The sequence below is a fragment of the Typopeltis vanoorti genome, chromosome 14 (assembly GCF_054136105.1).
Source record: "Typopeltis vanoorti isolate ZY-2024b chromosome 14, IOZ_Tvanoo_1.0, whole genome shotgun sequence".
Lineage (NCBI taxonomy): Eukaryota > Metazoa > Arthropoda > Arachnida > Uropygi > Thelyphonidae > Typopeltis > Typopeltis vanoorti.
In genome coordinates this window covers 47,722,215-47,745,409 of record NC_143562.1, presented here as the reverse complement: position 1 = coordinate 47,745,409, position 23,195 = coordinate 47,722,215, and the positions used below count along the sequence as shown (strand labels likewise).

The following is a 23,195-nucleotide window of genomic DNA, read 5'->3' as shown; positions in this document are numbered from 1 at the left end:
TAGAACTACAATGATGCTTTGGCCTTACACATTTCCTCACCAAAACTGCATGTATTAATTTTTATCTTACTTTCTAAAACCTCATAATAAGATTATGAATATTTTTGATTTTTAGTTATAGTAAAAAAGACAGAACTATCTACATCCTTAATGAACAATATTCTACGTTAAATATTATATTGTGTTATATATTGTGTCTTAGAATTCAGTTATTCGATCTTGGCTCTTCTTTAACTGCCTGCCGTGGAATGAATTTCATATACACTTCATTGCCGGGGTTTAATGTTATATCTATGGCGACGTGAATTTCATCCCTTGAAGATTTCGAACGGATTTTAAAGTGACGTAGGATGTTGGCGATTATTATTTTCTCTTCCATCATTGCAAATTTTTGTCCTACAAAAAATTATTAAAAATTATAATGATCTAAATCTTAATACAATAATAAATCCTACATATTCATGAAGCTTAACAAATACAGTTTAAAGATATAGAGAAAAATATTTAAATGAAGTCCAAAATTCGCATCTCAAAAGGGCATTTGAAAATAACAAAATGGAATACGGAATTTATACAATAAATGGTGATTATTATATATTATTATTATTGTCCGCGCGGTTAGCCTAGTGGCTTGGCTTTTCGCAACCATATACCTGGGGAAGGAGTGTCCTGGGTTCGATTCCCGTCGACAACGTGATAGCTTAAGAATCTTCCTCAGTCATAGACACGTTAGCCGGTCTTGGGCGTGGACAGCAGGGTATTTTCCGCCAGTTTATCTGGTTTTTTCATCCCGCAAACCGGCCCCCGAACACACACGGATTGCAATCAGGAATACTGACCCACCCATAGGCCTGATTGGTCAGCTATGCTTGTTCTAACTCCGGATAAAATATAGGAAGACTGAGATGGTGCTGTACCTCCTCTTAAACAGGGACTCATGGCCGCTGTATCATCATACGAAATGATTATTATTATCCCAAGTTCCTCATGAACTCCATGACTTATCGTGCTAAGTCCTTTTGTCATACATACACAGTTCATCATACCTTAAAACACATTCAAATTCTCTGTAGACACCACGCTCTCAGGCAATGTACTCCAATCATTCACAACTCTCCATGAAAAAATTCTACTTGCTCCTCCTTTGCAGTTTCCAGGATCACTTCTTGTTCTCTCCATCTTCATTTTATGAAAAGCCTCTGCAACGTTAATCCTTTAGCAATCCCTTACCAACGTGTACATCTTTATCATGTTACCCCCTCTTCCTTCTCCTATTCATGTGGTAATCTATCAAACGGATTTGCAAAATCTAAATATACCACTCTGTATCCATCTACTTCGTCCAATGTAACTATCACCTTATTGTAATAAGTAAGTAGATTATTGTTGTTGCTATTGTTGTTAACCCAATACTGGTTCCTGGTTCCCACTAGCCTCTTTAGCAATTTAACCACAACATCTGACACACAAATTGGCCTATTATTTGATGCTTGAGTTAAACTATCCTCAGTAAATATCATTACCCTTTCTAGATTAAAGCTTTTAGACTCGATACCTGAGATTTATTTGTGTTTTCATTCGTTAAAGAATAGATTTTCCAAAATTGCAGATTAGACAATTGCATAGAGATGTTAACATGCTAAAGAAAGAATCATAATGGTGGAGATTTTTTTTTTTTAGCTCAAGTAAAATAGTCATCCAAATGACTAATAAAATCAACCTAATTTGTCTGTTCCTGTCACTACACCCCTATTATAGGACAGTTTCTAACACAAGAAACTGTAGTAGAAATTTTCTGTGTACACCATTCACTATAGTGTGCACAGAAAATTCCCCAGAAAAATCGATTGAAAGATTGAAAAATAATAATAAAATAAAAATCACCAAACAACATTAAACAAAAAATAAATGTCCCGAAAAGTATTGATTTTGTTGTCGTTAAAGGAAGAAACCTTACAATTTAGATTAAACTTGATATGTGGTTAGTTATCCGTATTATTCCCAATCTGATTTTTGAAGGTTAAGAGATTGAAATTTCAATGGTGTATAATTCATCATATGTACTCGTAGTATTCAGAGTTCTATATGGAGTGAAGTCGTTAATATTTGTTACATTAATAATGTAACAAATCATAATGCCCTTTAATATACACATATTCTTCTATGTGTTTCTTAAAATTGAAAAAAATTGCTCATAAAGTTATTTTTTGTTACATAAAAACATCCCCCTTTTTCCAGAGTTAAACTACACGCCAGCAGGTGAATTTTACTCGCCCAAGGCATCGGTCTAATTTAGGAAAATGTCATTATAGGTGAATGTTTTAAAAGACCAAATATTATGACGAGAAAACAAAGTACAGCAATACCTTGCATAGTCCGGGTAATCGTTCCACCGATATCCCGGAATGTTTGAAACCGGACTAATCGAGGAACTAAATACAAAAAAATGATAATTGGTTATGGTAAAAATGATAATTGGTAAAAATGATAATTCTCGTGCAGGCGCTTCAACACAGTCACTGTTGTCTAAGTTGTCCTCCCACTCTTCATAAGCTCATTGTTCATCCATGTTAATAAGTGTTTCATTATCCAGTTCATTAGTGTTCGATTTAATACACTCAATTACGTTGAAGGAATCTAACTATTTGCAACCAAGTTGCTGTCCAATTTCCACTATGTTATCAGTGGCTTCAGCAAAATGAGTTTCAAAACCAATGAAATCATTTGCGCAATGTGGTATGATATGTTTTCATACTGCTCTCATGTTGCTTGCCGCTAATTCATGCTTCGCCTATATTTTCGATAACGTTTTTGATGTTGTAGCTTTTCCAAAATTCCCTTAAAGTAGGCGCATATTTCTCCTGCTGTAGCTTTTATGCCTTGCAAAAAGGTGCGGCGAAAATAATAAGCCTTAAATGTCACCATGACACCGTGATCCATTGGTTGGATCACCGACGTCGTATTTGATGGAAGAAAAGTTATTTGTACATTTTCATTTAAATCACAAAGACCAGTCGGATGACCGGGGGCATTATCTAAGATCAATAAAATCTTAAAATCTAATCCCTTTTCTCTGCAATAACGTTCTGTTGTAGGGAAAAAATAGTTGGTGAATCAATCTTAAAATAAAACTCTTGTGACCCATGCTTTCTTATTTGAACGCCACAACACTGGGAGATTATTTTTTGATACATTTTAAAGAGCTCTAAGATTTTTTGCAAGGTACACAAGTATCGATTTTAATTTGAAATCCCCTGCTGCATTTCCTCCGAAAAACAGTGTGAGACGGTCTTTTGAAATTTTATATTCAGGGCATGACTTTTCATTGGCTGCTATAAAAGTGTGTGATGGCAACTTTCTCCAGAATAATCCCGTTTCATCAACATTAAATATTTGTTTATCTTTGTAGCCACCTTTTTGTATGATTTCACTCAATTCCTTCGGATATCTTAAAGCAGCCTCTTTATCTGCACTGGCAGATTCGCCAACAATACGAACATGGATGACGAATCTAATAAATATTTTTGATAAATAAGAAGCCGTAAACCTTGCGATTTGTAGTCATCTTTTTTTTAGATAAGTTTTCGAACTGATCTCTCGTCCATTCCTTTTTCACGGCCCATTTTAGCAAAGGATGCACCTTCTTCATGAAGCTTGATTATATCGAGCTTTTGTTCTAAAGTGAGCCATTTACGTTTCTTGGCGACAGAATCACTTTCACGTTTTCTTTTTGCACTTATTATGTAGTGTTTTTAAATGGCATTAAATGGGACAACAATAATTCAGATAGAATGATAGAATGTATGACACACTAAATTTAAAAAAAAATTAAAAGCTCAGATGAAGTATAAGGACTATAGGAAACAGAAAGCACTAGCAGATTATCATGAAGAAAAAAAAAGACTGTATAAACACAGATAATATACACAATGTGAAACCATAAAGAAATGTCAAAGAAAAATGCCAATTAGAATGAGAATACAATGTACAGCATGTATATAATTGTAAATAGATGAAAAATAGGATGTATGAAATAGTAATTTAAATGTTAATATAAGTGATTAAGATAGAATGATATCAATGCATGACACATTGAAGGGGAAAAAATGCCCAGATGAAGTATAAGGACTTTAGGAAACGCAAGGCACTGAGCAGATTATCATGTAAAAAAAGATTGTATGAACACAGATAATAGACACAATGTGAAAAAGAAACTATAAAGAAATGTCAAAGAGAAAATGTCAATTAAAATGAGCATATTATGTACAAAATGTATATAATTGTAAATAGATGTGTATATATTTATTCCTATTCAGATTGCACATAGATGCTTTGTTGTTAATAAAATATATGTAGCTCAGTAGAAGTGGCGTTTGCACTCAACGGCGCTTGACTGCACGAAGAAAGGATTTGGTGGTTCAAATTTAGTCACCAACTAGAGGAAATTTTTCTGTCTTTTTTTCGGCCGGTTCTCTGGCACGGGCTAGCCGGTTTTTACTCCGGGAAACTCGGGTTTTTCGTCCCGTAAACTCAAGAAAATCGACTGTCGAACCCACACTATTTTCAGACATTACAAATATTGTGTTAGGGTTAGAGACCACGAGATGGCCTGACTAGCTTGCCGCCTTCTTCACTGAGTACCGATGAAACAGTGATAGCCCTGGGCCAGCTATCTCTCTGATTGGCTACCAGTGGAGATTGAACTGCCCATTCAGTCTCCGAAAGTGAGATAGGGTGAACGTCCACGCCTACTCCCTATATGAGAACAACATAGGCGTTAGCTGATTTTTTTTATATAAATAAGTATTTATAATTATTTATTTTATTCATTTATATATAAATGTATAATATATATTTATTTATAATATTTTATAAATAATTTTTATAATTATTTATTTTATTTATAATATTTATTTATATATAAATTTGTAATGTTATTCAGTGAAAAATTGATTGTTGTATTATTAAATTGATTTTTATTATGTTGGCTTGAATAAAAACAGTATTGAGAAAAATATTTATACATTGTAACTCACAATCGAAGTTAGCTGAGAAAGGGAAGGAGCAGAAGGATGTCAACTTTTCGGCGAAACACTTACCATATTTACTCGAAAATAACTCGCACCCACATATAACTCACACAAAGTTTCAACTTTTGGTTGAAATTTCTTGCTACTTGTTTGCGTTTGAGCTGGCACAGGCACTCACACATGCATTATATGGCATATTACAATTCGTGGTAGAATTTTATTTGAAGTTAGTCTTTGTGATCTATCATAATGACATCGAGAATTTCAAATGCAATCCAACAAACACTTATTTCATGTAATTGAAAAATTGGACAAGAGTTATTAGTTAGATACTGTGTTTCCAGTACAACATATGGTTTTGCTTGAGTCTATACAGTGTAGTTTCTGTGAGAGGGGACATGTGATTCATTAGTTAGTGCCTTTTCCCCCCAGCTGTCTCTAATTGCAATTGCACTATTTGTTGAGAAATATATTATACAAACTGCAAAAGCCTCTGTACCTTAATCAGGGATACAATAAAACTACTTGTTTTTCTTGCATCTGCAGTATAATGCTATTGGGAAGGGTGTGTTGTTAACTTCAGGGAGCGAGTTACTATCGCCTCGACGTGAACATGTTTAAATATTTTTTGTGTGCGAGACACATGTAACACTTTTTAATGTTGTTTTTTGTAAAGTAAAATCATGGTTGCCGTCGTGAATGCATTAAAACTAAGAAATACATAGTGAATGTTGTTATGACAGTTTCACATGTTATGGAATTCGGTTGAAGAGAATTAGCATTTCAACTCAACAATTATAGGTTGCCTTTGTCTTTGGGTTGAGTGACCTTTTGTTAATACCACACCAATGATATGCACATCTTCATACCTGCTCTCTGGTGTAAAACAAAATTTAACTTGTACGTATTGTAACAATTAAAAAAAAGGTTGAATAATTTATAAACGTATAAAAAGGATATCACCTGTAAATCGTTGAAGTGCCAGCAAAATTCTCGGAGGTGCCCCCTCTGGCCCACGTGCCATACGTTCGCCATCTATGTACTACAGTATTTAATTAGATTGTAAATGTTTATTTTGTTAATGAAATTATATTGTGAGAAAAGTACAATTATTTTTAATAGATAATAATACATTATATATTACATTTATCGTGCGTAGTGTATATTCATTTAAGGTTAATATTAAACTAATGAATGCATTGATTTCTTTAAAATTTCTTTATTGGAAACGATAACTATAATTTAATTTAAATATATTCATGATGTGTAAAACTTGCATGTTTTCTCGCATATTTCAAGTGCATGAGATTTTACTATTTTCAAGTCCGTAACTATAACACTTTAAGGGCGACTCATTTTTCTCGCTTGATATCTTGCTTTGGGATCAAATAGATGATTATTGGAACTCGAAAGCAGATATTTATGAAATTTCCAACTTTCCCGAATTAAAATTACTTTAATGAATTCGTTACAGCTACCCATGATTAACAGCTTGACAGTGAATGATATGATGTTTTAAAATAAAGAAAGAGGAAAGGAAAGAATTGTGCGAAAATATATTTTCGAATGCATTTAGAATGAGGCTGAAAATCACGCGCCACTCATCTCTGATCACTCACCTGTGGCGAGTAGGAGAGTGGATTTCTGAAGCCTTGCTTATCATTGTATGCAGTTTCATCTATCTAGCCTGACTTAATGATCTCCATCACCAGAGAGAGAGAGAGAGAGAGAGAGAGAGAGATCTATGATATATATATATATATATATATATATTTAAGAAATATTTTAGTATTGACTACTAATCTCCAGCAGTAGCTGTCAAAGCTGAAACAAGTAGCCATATTGCGTACCTCGGTTTATGAGAATAAATAAGATCTGTGCTAGATTTTGAAACATTTAAGTTTCTACTTCTGTCTATAACAAGAATGTATACGTAATATTTTCCGTTATGTCAAACTGAAGATAATGCCAGATTGAAGCTTTTTGTTTCTATATTTCAAATGCTGTTTTAATTTCTTAGCAGCGAAAATTTAATAAAATATCGCATTGGTATGCTATTTCGGCATTCATTTTTATTTTATTTTATTACTTATTAATGATTATAACAAGGAATACATTGGATTTATTTGGCCGTATTAATATAAATAAATGACACGGACTAGTTTTTCGGCATATGCTTGTGGCTTTTTCTGGGTTAGGATTAGAATGAATAAAAATTACAATGAAAAGCTATCATGAACCATAACAATATTAAAATACAGAAACGTGTAGGAACTATTACAATATAATTAAAAAACAGAAACTGTCGAAACTCTATATATTCATCATATTAATGATTATGTAAAGGAACTGTTTAATTTATTGGCTGGCATTCTTGACCGAGTGGTTAGCGTAACCGTTCTACAACCAACAGGTCGCGGGTTCGAATCCCGCCTAAGGCATTGATGTTTACGGTTATCTTTAGGTGGGAGAAGTCATTTCCCGATGTGGACCACTGTTCTTCTTATTGAAGACCTGAATTGACTTGGAAAAGTTCCATTTTGGTCACTATAGCAGAGTTTCTGGAATATGTAAAAAATAATAGAAAAATGAAATAAGAAATAGAAAAATAAACTCTTAGTCCACTCACAGTACTAGTGTACTATAGGCTTACTTTCGTGAGATGGAATCACAGTGAAAGTCCTCACATTCAATGTACCCAATTAGTTTGATTTTGCTATTAAAAAGAGATTAGAAAAATCTTAATATTACCTAAACTGGATGCTAAAAATTCTCTTCGTCCTGATGGCATTTATCCAATTGCTCCGAAGATGAATCATGTCTGTGTCCTTTTGATTATGTACTATTCCTATTGTATCTCTGCTAAAATGCGGATTTAGTCCATATTCAACCCATTCCTCACAAAAAAGCAACTAATATATGCCATCTATTTACCGTCCAGTTTCACTCACTTCAAATCTTTTTACTCTAATGAAGAAAACTACTAACACTCTACTTTTATGCTAACTTGAAGCCTCTCAACTAATAAAATTTACTATTGAGTATATCTCGGATATCCTTCTGATCATACAGAAGGAAATCCGAGATGAGATGAGATCAGAGGATACAGTCACCTCACAATAAGGAAAATGTTTTCATTTACCTATACAATTTCTTGGACCAGCAGAAAATGGCACATACGCATAGGGAAGACGATTTGTTGAATTCTCTGGAAGAAATCGATCAGGATCGAATACATCCGGATTAGGAAATGTTCTAGGATCTCTATGCAGCATATATATATGACAATAACATGTGGTTCCTGCAGGAACGGTGTAACCATCTGTAAAAGTAAGTAGGTATTTGAGAAGATCGTCATCAAATAAGTAAGTTTGTTTTCTAAAATTAAAAAGCAAAAGTAGGTAGTTAAAATGTGAATATCTCGTAATCCTTAAAACTGAATAACAAAAAACAGTGGCTAGAAGACCGGCTAACTTGGCTATGGCTAAGGAAGATCCTTGAGCTCCTCACGTCGTCGACAGGAATCGAACCTAGGACACTTATTCCCTAGACATATGGTTGCGAAGCGCACAGCCGCTAGACTAACCGCGCGGACTTTTAAATTTATTGAATGAAAATGTGAACTCCAAATTCCCACATCACTCTCTCTCTCTCTCTCTCTCTCTCTCTCTCTCTCTCATTTATACAATTCTAACTTCAAAAGTTCGACCCTTAGATTTTTTTTTCTTTTTTAAAATAATCAAATTAACATGAAAATGTATTTATCTTTTACGAGTCGCTCATTTTCTCTTATCGTTAAATTAGACGACTAAATTCATCTAGAGGCCTTGGACATAATTAAAATACAACCTTTATATTTCTTTTTTATAAACGTAACTAGATAAGGAAGCAGAGGCACCCTCTGATGAGTTCTAGAATTTAAAGCGAAATTCTATTTCGTCGTCTGCTGCTCACCGACTGTTAACTGCGTAGTTTATTTCCTACAAATATATCGTTAGATGGCAAGTACTCAGAAAATATATACTTGATTTCTTTGGCAATAAATAATTGACAATGTTATATGTTTTATGCCTTTCGACGAAACGCAGTAATGTAATGTAATGCCAAAAATTCACTACCACATTTTGTTTAAAAAGCTGTATTTAAAATTTTGTGTATATCAAGAATTAGCTAAATGTTATATTTAAAAACAGAACCTGCTCGCATCATCACTTTATGAATTTAATTTTGTTATATAATTTGCATATTTCTTACTAAATCTAAGTTATGAAGTGGTTAGTCTTGAATATAAACTCCAAACTTGCCATAATGCATTAGGACTTTATTCACACAGTTGAAACACAGCCAAAATAAGATATCATTAAAACGACTGATAATACAGAATAATTCGAATTCAACCCAAGAATCTAAGAACAGTCTGTCAGGTATCGCCGTAAAATCTGAACTTTTCCAAGTAATGGTGGTTTTTGTAGATCATATGTGGTAATTCGTTGATTTTTGATTCTTGTAAACAGTTACATAACTTCTCTGAAATAGCTTCTTAATAGTTACCCGTGCCCGTGCACTTGATACATGGGTAACTATTGAGATATTGGTGTGTTTAAGCCACTACCGGCCAACTTTTGTCACATTTATTTATTGTATTTTATTTAGAGTTCAGCTATCCAAATCTTTATGACTGTATTTATTGCGTGATTATCGTTTTGCTTCAATAGTTTATTGTTTGTTTGTGAAATAATGATTGAACTTGGTTAAACCTGATAGCGTAATAATAACAATATCAGTTACTCTGGTGAAAGCATTCCAGATATACTTGAGAACTATCACTTTATTTTTGATTTGAAATGCACTCAAAATAATTTGTAAAACCTGATCAGGAGGACTGAACATAAAACGTTTTCACTTATAGTATGGAGGTGTCAAAAATTTGATGCAAGCAAGGTGTTGGTAGTAGTCTCCTTTTGGATCTTATACCAGGAGTTTCATGTTTCATGTACAAACATTCACAGCAATGGAATTCAAAGCTACGATTTTAAACGTGTTCGTTCTTGAAATAAGAAAGAAACATATGAGCTGAAGTACGATGTCCCTCAGCGAACGAGATACTGATCAGAGGACCGACAAATAAATACATTGAGTAAATGAATGGACTAGAGCGATAATAAGCTGTTGCATGGGGAAGGAGGAGCTATGAAAAGTCCCCCTAGTTATAATGATTTTTCAAAAACAAAATTTCATTTCAAAAGGAATTAACTCGTTGTTTATCCAAATTCCTTCTAGTGAATGTTTAGGAGGCAGTTTGAAATAAGAATAGCACGTGTAGGGGTGGGGGGGCACTACTGGTGTTCAAATAATATATCAGCTTATATCCTTAATACATTATGGCGCAAACAAAACAGCACTGAATAACTACAATGATATACTAGTATGTTATGGAGTAAATGCATTTATTAACAAAGCAATATATGTATACACAAGGTGATATGTACATCCACAACTGTAGGTGTAATCTTGGTCGATGCTCAAACTGGTCACCTTGTCTTTCAAGACAGGTTTCGTAGAGCATGCATGGTCCTTTGTCATCTTGGAAAACAAGGGTTGGGATATCTGCTGGATATACCATGTAATCTTGTCCCTCAGTTCATCAAGGTTTGAAGGCGAGTCATGGTGGAATACCCATTCCTTCAAAATATCCCGAATAAAGGCATCAAACGATATGAGATCAGGAGAACGTGAAGGGTATGGGAATTCTGTCAACCTCGAAATGAGCCTTCCGGGAAAGGTGTTTTGATAAGTATACTCTAAAGTCTAGACCATCGTTTCTCAAACTGTGGTATATGTACCACTAATGGTACATTACGTTAGTTTTGGTGGTAGTACAATTTTTACACAAAATATTTAAATAAATGTTCAGAAAAATGTATTTATTACCTACCATTTACTATATTTCATTGTAATGTAAAAGGTTCATTTACGAATATAAATAAATAATATAAATTTAAAATGTTTTATTCTTTGATTATAAACACTTCATTTGGGATGCATTGATTTTTAATCGGGAATATGGTGGTACATATATTTTTTGATTCTTATTTATGTGGTGCAAAATTTAAAAAGTTTGAGAACCCCTGCTCTAGACCCACGTAATGTGTGACAGGTTGTTCCGTCCTGTTGGAATACCTGTGCACGAAATGGAATTTTTTTTGCATGACGTATCCCAAGAAATCCTGGTGAGCGAAGCCAACACATTCTCGATGTAGCTTTCGCTATTAGAAGTCACGGTTACACCACCCTCTTCAATGAAGTAGGACCCAATTATGTCATTGCCGGAAACAGTACATCATGTGGTGACCTTCTCCCCGTGAAGAGGTTTCTCTTGAACAAATTCGGTTCTCGAGAAACGAATTTGTTCAAGAGAAACCTGATGGAAATGCATTTCGTCCGAGAACCAGACATTATGGAGGAAGGACGGATCTTCATAGACATTGGCCAGCACACGTACACAGTGTTCCATCCGTCTAGTACAATCCGTAGCTATTAAACACCGATCCACCTGAATGATGTACAAAAAGACACCCAGCTCTTTTAGGATTCTCTGTAGTGACCGCTTTGGTATCTCAAGTTTTACCACTGTTCGGTGTTGACTGCGTTTCGGAGACTGTAACACTTGCTCCAGTTAACAGTTCGTGGTCTCCCCAAATGCCCTTTGCATTGCGGCAAAACACTTTCAGTACGTCGGAACCTCTCGAGATGACATTATTGCTTGGTGTACCCTCACGGAAACAACGAGCAGAGTGCTCACAAACAAGTTGGTAAGACCATTTGCTCTACCAACTCCTTTTGAACGAAAATAATGCTCAACAATAAATGTCTTTTCTTCCAACATCATCACCATTGATATAGTTAAATGTAATGGCGTAGACTCTACACGTACTCTTCTCTTAATGTGCATGCAGTCGAACAGCATATCTCACAACGCGTGTACTGAAGTGGGTGTTGCCGTTCAGTACTGTTTTTTGTTTGTTTGTTTGTTGCTCTTTGCGCTACACTGTATTTTAAACCATAACACGAATGCGTTTTCGCTGTTGCAAATCGCACGGATAACTACATGGAAGGAAACAGGTAGGGTAGAAATGACTATTACTTGAGAGTTAAATATATAATAGGTAATTTTTTAACCGGTTTTGCTTTGTTTCTCAGAAAGAACGCATTTTATTCTCCATCCTGATGAAATTAATGATAAAATGCCAAAATATCAACGCTTTACAAATGAATGAATTTTGGTGGACGAGTAATATCGTAAAATTCTTGTAATTGTTTCAAAAATGTTAGATTATTTCTCTTAAATTTTATCTTAAAAATCCTAAATTGACTTCAAATATCTAAGGGACTTAAAACATTTTAAAGTCCTAATCCAATGTTTTCTTATCATTGTAAACCGGTGTGTTTTCTAATCGCTTTTAAAAATATTTTTAGAAAAGGCCTGTGAAGCTAATTGGAAGTGACGCTTGCGTCCTCTGAGCTTGGTCGCTCGAAGTTTGACTTAATTTCAAGTCTAGTCGCCGACTAGACGAACTTTTTCTAAGCCTTTCTTCGACCGGTTCCAGAGTTAGTCGATCTCTGGAACGGGCAAGCGGGTTTTTCCTCCTGGAAACTCGGGTTTTTCATCCCGTAAACTCAAGAAAATCGACCGTGGTACCCACATTATTTCAGACAGTGACATATCTTGTTAGGGTTAGGTACCAAGAGATGACAACATCTGTTTGCCAGCCTCTTCATCGGTGGCTGCTATAAGTAGTGATAGACATGGCCCAGCTATCTCTGATTAGCTACCGGTGGAGATTGAACTGCCCACTCAGTCTCCAAAAGCTAGATAAGGTATAAAGGCCTTGCCTACTCCCTATAAGGAAATAAAAGGCGTTAGCTGATTTATTTTTTATTTTTTTATATTTTTATTTAAAGGTGACCATAATGATCGTAGTTAATAGTAAATGAATTATTCTAAGATTAGGACTTAAATGTGCAAATGAATTTAAAAAAAAAAAAAATGTAAACCTACCGTTATTACTACCGCGATTACTAGCGCCATCTATTGGTAATTATATGAACGATTCTATTCCTTGACATATTTAATGATAGCTATATTTTGTTATTACTTTTAAAGATTAATACTTTTTCCATAGAGCACATACACCACAACTAAAAATTGACAGATTTACATTATTTTTAGTTTTACATTATTTTTAGTTTTACATTAACTATTGTTGGTCACGCATTCCAAGTGAAACGAATGCCAGACATATGTGAAGGATTTATCACAACAGTTTTTAAACACATAATTTAAATTAATTTAAATCGAGATACTCCAAAATAAAAATAACGCATTTTTATGAAGAAATAATTTTTAATAGGCAATGTGTTTTCTAATAAACCATGCATGTTTTAATTTCTAAAACGAATTTATGTTAATGTAAAGCACAGCTTTTTAAACTTTTATTTTTTATCTGCGCTCCTTTTTCATAAGACGAAATTATACTGTAGGGTTGAAATTTGTAGTATATAATAATTTCTATAGTGTTGTAATAATAATTTAATTTAAACACGTTTATTAATGTTTGCTCTGACCCGAAATCTTTTCGCAGTTAAAACCTGCTGATTTAAAGCGTTTGTGGAATTATGGAAACTTGCAATTAAGAAAATCCAATGTCGCCTATATATTATTATTATTATTATTTAGTTCATATTTAAAAGCATGCAATTTAATTAATTAATTAATTAATATATTAGACTATGGTTTGTTGGTAGTAGTAATAATTTCTATGAGAAAGTAATGGAATTTGTTATGTTTTTTAAAACTCTCCATAGTGCATTCTATAACGACAATGCCCTTTGGTTGAAAGAACGTCGGTTCAAATCCCGTCTAGAAGAACAAACGCGATCAGCAAACTTGCTTCACAACATTGATTAGAAGAATACCAAAGCGCCTCTGGTGCAAGGAACTTTTATGTGTGTACTGTTTCGTGTTTGTGAAAGAAGACTGCTTTATAGATTCATATTGCCAGACGGTGTGTTCTTGATCCGTGTAAGACAGCCGCGGGGAATGCAACTTGAGGCGAAAAAAGGGCAAGCGGCAAAAGCTAAAATTTAAAGAGAAACATTCTTTTCATATTATGACCTTTTTCTTGACCACTAGTATTAATAAATTAAAGACTTAATTATGTATGTTAGTCAAGTAAATAATAGTTTAATATCTGACGTTTCACTGACTGATATCTGTCAGCATTTTCAAAGGATACACTGGTAAGCAACAGAAGTATTGAAATAGAAGTATTTGAACCGACGTTCTTTCAACCAAAGGGCATTGTCGTTATAGACGGCACTATGGAGAGTTTTAAAAAACATAACAAATTCAATTACTTTCTCATAGAAATTATTACTACTACCATTAAGTTTCCTAGTTTTTGTTACTTTCTATTGCTTACCAGTATATCCTTTGAAAATGCTGACAGATATTAGTCAGTGAAACGTCGGATATTAAGCTATTATTTACTTGACTAACATACAGAATGAAATCTTTAATTTATTAGAAACATTATTTTTTATGCTTTCTATTTATTATCACATTACTTAAGAAGTATATGAGTCAAAGTTTGCAGTGTTTGCCCTAAATGGAATTAAAAGGCATTTCGATTTAGTTCACTGAAAAAAATTCTCCTCAAATTTATTGAGCAGAATTTACTTCCTGAAGATGCCTCAGATCAACTTTTCTTCATCGTTTTTTTTTTAAAAAAAGCATTTCTTAATATAACTAATGCATATTCATTTTAGATATATGAGACAAAGTACAGGGTTGCATAAAAAGTAGATGCTATTATAACTAAATACAGATTATTATGGCTTTGAAATCCATAGTTTTTATCTAATCAGTTAATTTTAAATTTCATGAGCAAATATGTGGTTAGTTAACTACATTTTATGCCCGCTTATGAGAGACCTGAAGTGGTTTAAAAAGTTTCATGTTTGGTCTGTAAAGTGGGATGTACAGTATATCCAGTCTAAAACAATAAATAAAATATACGAAAATATATAAAAGTAATAAAAACAGAAAACATCCTTTGCTCACCCGCGATACTAATATTTTCTTATAATTTTATATGTAAAAACTTTATATTCGTGAGAATCTGACAACTTACTAAGCTCAGATTCCATCCACTCTTCTAAACTTATGCATACTTACCAAGAACGAGTTCTTCATTTAATAGCCTCCCAATAATTGGAACCGACGGAAAGAGGCGTTGAGACTCCTATAAGTAAGTAAAAATTATTGAAAAGAACGAATGTGTAATATGGAAATATGGAAATATTTCCATATTAAAAATATTTTTAATATGGAAACATGAACAGAGAAAATATAAAAGCTAGTGATTATAAAAGAACCAAAAAGGAATTTTAATACCAAGGAACACTGAAAATATAAACAAAAATAAAAGAACAGTCCCTGAAAGCTAAAAATATCGGAACAGTGAAAGTTAGCAATACTAAGTCTATATGTCGATAGTCCGACAAAAATTAATATATGCATGTTACAGAATTTTTTTAATGAAACCCTTAATAAAAATAAGTAAATAAAAATAAGTGAAACAATTTGATAGAATAAAATGGAAATATGATCGTCAATTAGTAAAGAAGGGAATTAAAAAGCGGATAGATAAATTAGTAAGAAATTGGTATTTAAAAACAACTTGATGAGGTAATAAACATGTGGCATCAACACATACAAATCAAATCACTTTTCAGTATAAGGATCACAAAACGTCTACCGTTATTTATCGGTAAAACACTTTTCATTCGGTCTATAACATGATAAATGATTCCTTCGGAACGATGTTTTTTGTATGTTTTAAATAACCATACCTTAAGGACGCACTCTAAGTACTTCATCTGTTTGATATCATCAGGAGTAACGTCCCGAGTGAGATCATCTGCAAAAATCATGTCTAGTTCTTCGTGAATTTTACTCTGTACATTTTTGTCTAGACCTATATTGTGAAGAGCCCAGATTATTCCTACTGCTGTTGTATCGTGACCCTGTAATGCAAATTTCCAATAACCAAATCGAGTTTCTATATGTTTTAGATAAATCACTGCCATTTAAAATATATACATCTTTAAGGATAATCTGCAATTTACAGTACCGTGGCGCGATGTATATTTAACTGTATACTGTGAACTTATCCGTAAATAAACAAACAAAAAAATTCCAGAAAGAATTTAATAGCATCGGTATTTGGAGGGCATTATATATGCATATATACCTCTACAAGATATTTTGATGCGTATTTAATGCTTAAAGTTAATAAAATTATATTAGAGGGGATTGCAATAAGGAAATGGAATGAGAACTGACTGGACGACAAAATTTTCTTATATTTAAATGTAAACTACTTCAATGTAGATAACTTTCATAATAGGAAATAAAGAAGCAACACAAAATAAACATCGACTGTAGAACTCAACTCAAGTTTTATGGATATTTTTAGATAGATTTTTTTTATTGTAAGCTTCATATTCTAGTACAAAAATTTGACAATCATATGTGTAACCTAAGAGGAACAGCTCGTCCAGATTACGATATGCATAAAGTTACAAAAAGTTATGTAATGCATTATCATTATATACACATATGTGCATCCATATAATATACATATTATATATTATTATAATATAATAACATAATAAAATCATAGGAAACATGCTAAGATGTACAAAGAAAGTTGCATAACATTAAATAGGAACAACATAAAACAAAGTAGTTAAATAGAATTTAAATATTTTACATTTTACACCTGAAACAGGATCTTTTAATTAGCAATATGCAAAAACCAAACATTTATATTATTATTTTGAATAAAGCTTCCTAATTTCTGTGTGAAAATAAATATTCTTTCATTCGAGTTCTGCATTTGTTTGGGTAAGTTTCATTTCTTATTGTTAAAGGTAGCGTGTTGAATAATTTTGGAGCTAAATAAATATTATATTTGTATATTGCTTCTGTATTTGCTTTAGGAACTATATATTTTACGCTCTTATGTCTACTAAGGAAAGCATCTTGTTTGATATCTATGTATTCGTTATCGTTTTTTATGAATAGCAGCACGCTATAGGAGTATAAATATCTAAGGGACAGCATGTTTAGTATGTGTAATAAATATAATAAATATTATGATATTTATTACACATTGCAGTATCCTTGTATTTGTTTCTGGTTAAGATTTGAATTACTTTATTCTGAGTCAAAACTGAAGGTTTCTGCGTAATGCGATAGATTCCTCCCCAACTTAAAATACCGTATTGTAGTATGCTTTGAATCCAGGCAGAATATAATATTTTTAACATATTTAAATTTAAGAATCTATTTAGGTCGTAAAGTTAGTCTAACATAATCCTTACTTTATTTACGACATTAATATGCAGTTTCCAGCTTAAATTACTATCAATTTTTAATCCCAAGTAAGTTATTACATTGACTTTTTCTGTTTCCTCACAGTTGCAATTTGAATTTGGCTTGCAATTCCAGTCATGTAAAATTAATTGTGCAGCAGAGTTCATTTTGCCTGTTGTATTTCGCAAATTAAAATTTACATATTTAGTTTTGGAGACATTCAGACTGATTTTATTTGACTGTAACCAATTTGTTATTTTTAAAAGATCAGCATTCACTATGGTTTGCATTTGTTCGGCTGTGTCCGTAGAAAAATTTAGTACTACATAATCTGCAGAAGTATTTATTTTACTATTTAGTTTAAGATTGTAGAAGTCATTGATGTAAATTAAATTAAATATTAAATAAAATTGGTCCTAATACAGATCCTTGTGGTACACCACAGTCTACTGTTTTGTAGTTGCTATATCTGTTGTTCATTTTTTACAATTTGTGATCTGGCATTTAAGTAATTTTGAACCAGTTTAGGGCAGTACCTCGTATTCCTATGACTTCTAATTTTTTTATTAAAATGTCATGGGATACAGTGTTTTTGATATACACAAAAGCTTTGTGTATATCTAAAAATACTCATAATGCTAGTTATGTTCATCTACTGTGTTTGTGAAGTTCAGTAAAGCATGTTCTGTGATAAACGTTTGCCTGAACCAAATTTGAAAAGAAGTTGTTTTTGTCCAAACAGTCATGAGTCTAATTTTTACTAATTTCTCTAATATTTTCGAAAAGATCTGCAGAAGGGAGATCGGTCTGTAATTTACAACTACAGTCTTTTTAAAATCCGATGGAAACGTGCTTGTCATCAATGATAAGTTAAAAATGTACATTAAGGGTTCCATAATGTAAATTTGGCATTTTCTTTCATATGCTAGTGTTAATACCATCGTATTCTGAAGTTTTGGTTGTTTTTAGGTTAACTATAACACCTTGTATTTCATTTTCACGTCGGGAAAACATATATGGAGTTATCAATTCTCTTGGAAGTGCAATTCTGAGGGGTTGTTTTAGCATTTTTCAGAATGCTTTTACTAACCGTGGCAAAGTGATTATTGAATTCTTCAGCTATCCTGTGTCTCCATTTTCTCTATTGCTATCGATATCTTTAAGTATGGGGAGGGTTTGTTTGTGTATATCTTTGCCGATTAATTTATTCACAAACTTCCGTTCTTTTCTGGAGTTTCCTTGGCATTTTAGGAATTCATTTCTCTAGTATTCGTTATTACTTTCTTTTAATTTATGGTAGATTAGATTTCTATATTACTTGAAATTGTTTCCATAATATTGATTGTGAGGTTATATTTTAAACTTTTTATACACTTTATCTCTAATTTTTATGCAGTGTCTGAATCCTCTGTAATCCAGGGCTTTGTTTCTTTCATTTTGTCTATTATTTTAACTTTGAGGATCGTATTTTATTGTTTAATATCGCAATAAATTTATGATACGAGGTATCAATATTTCTTTTCGTCGTTATCTCTTCCCTCTTGGGAAGAGATAAGCTCAAGTAACGCTTCAATACTCTGGAGTCAATTGTTGTGTAGGAGATGTTTTCGGTTGTACCATCTCTGTGCTGCACTTGCAAATGCACTTTGATACCAATTGGAAAGTGATCCGCAAAAGGTTGGCGCAGAACTGCTGCTTGAAGTTTGTTTCCACTCAAAGTCCTCCAGAATAAATGATCTAGGCACGTTCTTCCACCATTGAATTCTCTCGTGGGGACATATTGTTGGAGTCCATGCATGGCAAATACATCTAGATAATCTTGAGAAGAGTCTCTATTCCTCAGCGTCTATATCCCCAGTTATGAGAACATTGTCACTTTTAATCTCATCTAGACTACACTCGAGTTCTTGTATATAGTTGGACTATGTATCAATGCAACCTAGCCGTTATATATATATATATTATGATGTTCTAAATACAATTGACATTTTTAGCTGTTTTCATTTTTATGTTAGTAAGGTTATTAACAGATATTGAATTTCCAATAAAGATAATTACACCTCCAAATTTTTTATAATTTCTACATTGACAATAATTTTTAAATCCTCTTAAATGGTACATATCAATTTCTTCGTCATTAACGTAGATTTCTGTTAATATCAGAACTTCTAGTTGATAGTTTAAATTCATTAGTAGTAATTCGATGTGTTCTAATTTATCTCGAATACTTCTTATGTTTATATGCAAAATATTCAAAGTACTTAGAATGTCTGAGAATAAAAAGTTTCTTAATTCTACTGAATCACGAGATATTACACATTTATGAGAAGTGACATCACAGTTGTTATTATCATCTGCCATTGTTGTTCGTGAGTCAGTTATTACTCTTGCTGTTTTCTGGGAGTTTACACAAGTCTTCACATCTGAGTCGTCATATTTTAGACATATCGTCTCTTCTCAAGAAGAGTTTGCCCTGTTTGACCCAGAGATATTTGTAATGTACTTCTTCTTTACATTTATTGGCAATAAATGATAGTGTTTTAGGTTTCCAGTCAACTGTTCGTTTAGATATATTTTGATATCCTTAAAACTTTCACGTATATCAATTATGCTTAGTCTATATTTGATATGTTTTTCCATCCAGCTATTTGTCTCTGATCGCTTTACTTTTAAATTTTATAATAATAGTTATTGATCTGTTTTTCTGCCCACTAGGAACACGATGCATAGCCTCAATATCATCTTCATTATAGTTGATCTTGATCTTATGTGCAATTTTCTTTGCTATTTCATGCATATTTTCGCGTGGCTCATGAGCAACATCAACAATTTCAAGGTTCGAGCTAATTGCCTGTTTATTTAGGTCATCCACCGTTTCATGAATTTTTTTAAGCTCCCTACACAGCTCCATATTTGTGTTTTCTAGTTCAAAATTCTTTAAGTTTAAGTTCCTTAACTTCTTGTGTCAGGCCAGGAATGACAGTCAGAAATTCATCTATTTTGTTCGAGGTATATTCTGTCGAACTTCTTAAGTCTTTCATTATCCCCATTAAATCTGTTATACGAGTTGTTATATACATATATAACAACTCGTACTTATATTCTCCATGTTACTAATCTCTGGAAAGCATGAGTCATCACCATGGGAGAAGTTGCTGGCAGGAGTTGGCTAGCACTGGAATGGCGTCCGTCGTGGAACAAAGAGTTGGAACACTGAGCAGGTCTTTGTTTTTGCTGTTCGCCGAATTTACATGAAGAGCATTTCCAGTTTTGTTTCCTATCTTTGGAAAGTTTCTAAATTGGCTTTCGCTGTGACCAGTACAATAAAAATAATAACTACTTTTGCATTTATCTGCACACTTCATAATAGATGTAATGTCAATACATGTTTCTTCACAAACTTTGCAGCGGACTGCCCTTATGTTAGATAGAGTTTAGTGATATGCATTTAAGATATGCTATTCATGAAATATTTTCCTTATATCTATTTCTTGCGATAAATCAGAAGAGACTTTCACTTTTCTCTTTAACTCATAAAATAATATTATTAATTTAAGTAACTCCATGAGGCGTATGTATGGTACGACTGTCGTGTGGTCTTGAGCTTTTCTTGTCTCTTTCGTGGACTGAAGCAACTTCCCATATCGTAGGAGAAATGAGACCCCCCCCCCTCACTCCAGGACTGAGGCCAAGTAAAGTCACACACATGATTGGATTAAACCCAGGTCTTTCCACTCAAATTGTGTGTGTGTCCTCAAACACTACAGCCGTTAAGAGATTTCAGTAAGCAATTATTGATAAACCTCGAGTGTCACGATATATTGCATGTTAACCCTCGCATTAAATGCCTTAGGTATACCATAAGGATATTTTCCTGCATACTTCATACAGGAAGCTATTTGGAGTTATGAACATTGATGTCACAGGAAAAAAAAGATGCCACTCTAGGGGAAGTTATAGAACACATAATAACATTAAGAAAATTGTCAAACTTAGAAAATTATCGAACAATAGAAAATTTTCAACAATAGTAAATCATAACGCACCAGAGAAGATAGAATACCATTTTTAAAACATGAAATCCTCTGCAATTAATTCGATTTTTTGACGTACAGCCTAAACAACTAAAGCTACAAGGTTAATGTATTACACAAAATCTGTTAAATGCATATGTTGGCATGTTTTGTGGAAAGAAAAATCCGAGATTCAACGAGAATCTTGTCATGTTTGAGACCGATTAACTCAACTTCAGCTGTAATCATTAGCATCATCATCATCATCAGGGGTTCTAAAAGTTATTTAAGCTCTCACGATCTTCCAAGTATCCTTGGATTCTTAACCATAATTCTAGGATACTGTAGTTGGCCCTATGCCTATAAGTATTCTTTTGTCTGTAAATTTGTGTGTGTGGGGGGGGGTGTTCTATTGGCCAGTTTGCCTTACTGCGGGGCGAAAAATCCATTTCGGGGAAGAAAAAACACTTCCAGCTCCGGCTAACCCACCTTCAGTTGAAAATTCGTCATAAATATTCCTCTTATCCTACATTCCGGGTATTTCCAACCGAAGGACATCGTTATCGATTTCGGTACGGAGAATCACAGCTAAAGTGATTAGATCATTTCACAATACATTTTTGAAAATCCAGTTATTTAAAAAGGAAGTTTTGAACAAAAAGATTATTTAAAAAAAAATAAATAAAGATTTCAGAAAGGATGTTAATCTTTCTATTTTAACTAGAAAATATTTTAAAACGAAATTGATTTCATTGATTATAGAGATAAATGTGAATCTGAAATAGTGGGAAACATGTGTTTGTCTTCTTGTTTTTAGAAAGTCTTTCGGATTTAATGTATAAATGAAAAGTGTATGAAATATTTAATGAATTCAGTAACGAAAGACGATCCTCTTGCTGTAGAGTCTGAGAAACGATATTTGAGGTGGTTTTAAACAACTCAGTCTTAATCTTGTCAACGCTGTGAGGAACATATATATAGGAGCTTTCCAAGAAAATTAGCACATCTCATACCGAAATGTCAGGGATTTTCTTTCCCCTCTGAATGACAAATAAACCAACTCAAGGAATGAGGATGTTTGAAAGGAATTATTCATAATCAGTTCCTGCTGTTAGAAGAGGAAGTACAGTACTACTTGAAACGTAATCTTAAATTATGTTAATGAAGTAGTACTTATTTCGAAGTGCATCAAAATTTCCTTCTCCATATTAAGATAAGGAAGAAATCTCTAATATCTTAAATCGTTCTGTGATTAAAATTATAGAAGTAGATTTGATATATGGTGCTAGCGGTGAGCAGCTGCACGTTGATGTTAATTATTCAGCTTTTGATCGCTGCGATTAAGTCATCATCATCATCATCATACGTATCAAGGATTTAGGCCTAGTATGGCCTGTTCCGGCCTTAGAAGTCATCGTTGAATCTTTTAAGAGGACGTCCTGGTTTTCGTTTTCTTTTTCCTCATGGCTTGTACTTTAAGGCTTGTTTTGGTAATCTTTCTGTTTTCATTCTTTGAACGTGTTCCATCCATCTATGGTTATATTTATTAATTTTTTTCAATTACTGGTTCTTGGTTTAATTCTTTCATAATATTTTCGTTTCTTTTGTGATCAAATAGGGTATGCTTTGCAGTTTTTCTCATAAACTTCATTTCTGCTGTTGTTAATCTTTGTTTGTCTTTTTGTTTTATTGTCCAGATTTCGCTTCCAT

The 23,195-nt window shown here is 33.1% G+C and overlaps 1 protein-coding gene across 1 annotated transcript in view; it reads right to left on the bottom strand.

Moving 5' to 3' along the window:
* Window positions 1-205: 205 nt before the first annotated feature.
* Window positions 206-23,195, bottom strand: part of LOC150099430 (cytochrome P450 4V2-like) — a 56,799-nt gene continuing 33,809 nt past the window's right edge. Inside the window, exons 7-10 of the mRNA XM_090404344.1 lie at window positions 15,945-16,118; window positions 15,268-15,334; window positions 8,173-8,352; window positions 206-396 (exon numbers count right to left, since the gene is read on the bottom strand). Coding sequence (XP_090260470.1) covers window positions 206-396; window positions 8,173-8,352; window positions 15,268-15,334; window positions 15,945-16,118 — 612 coding nt within the window. The remainder of the gene's footprint in view (window positions 397-8,172; window positions 8,353-15,267; window positions 15,335-15,944; window positions 16,119-23,195) is intronic.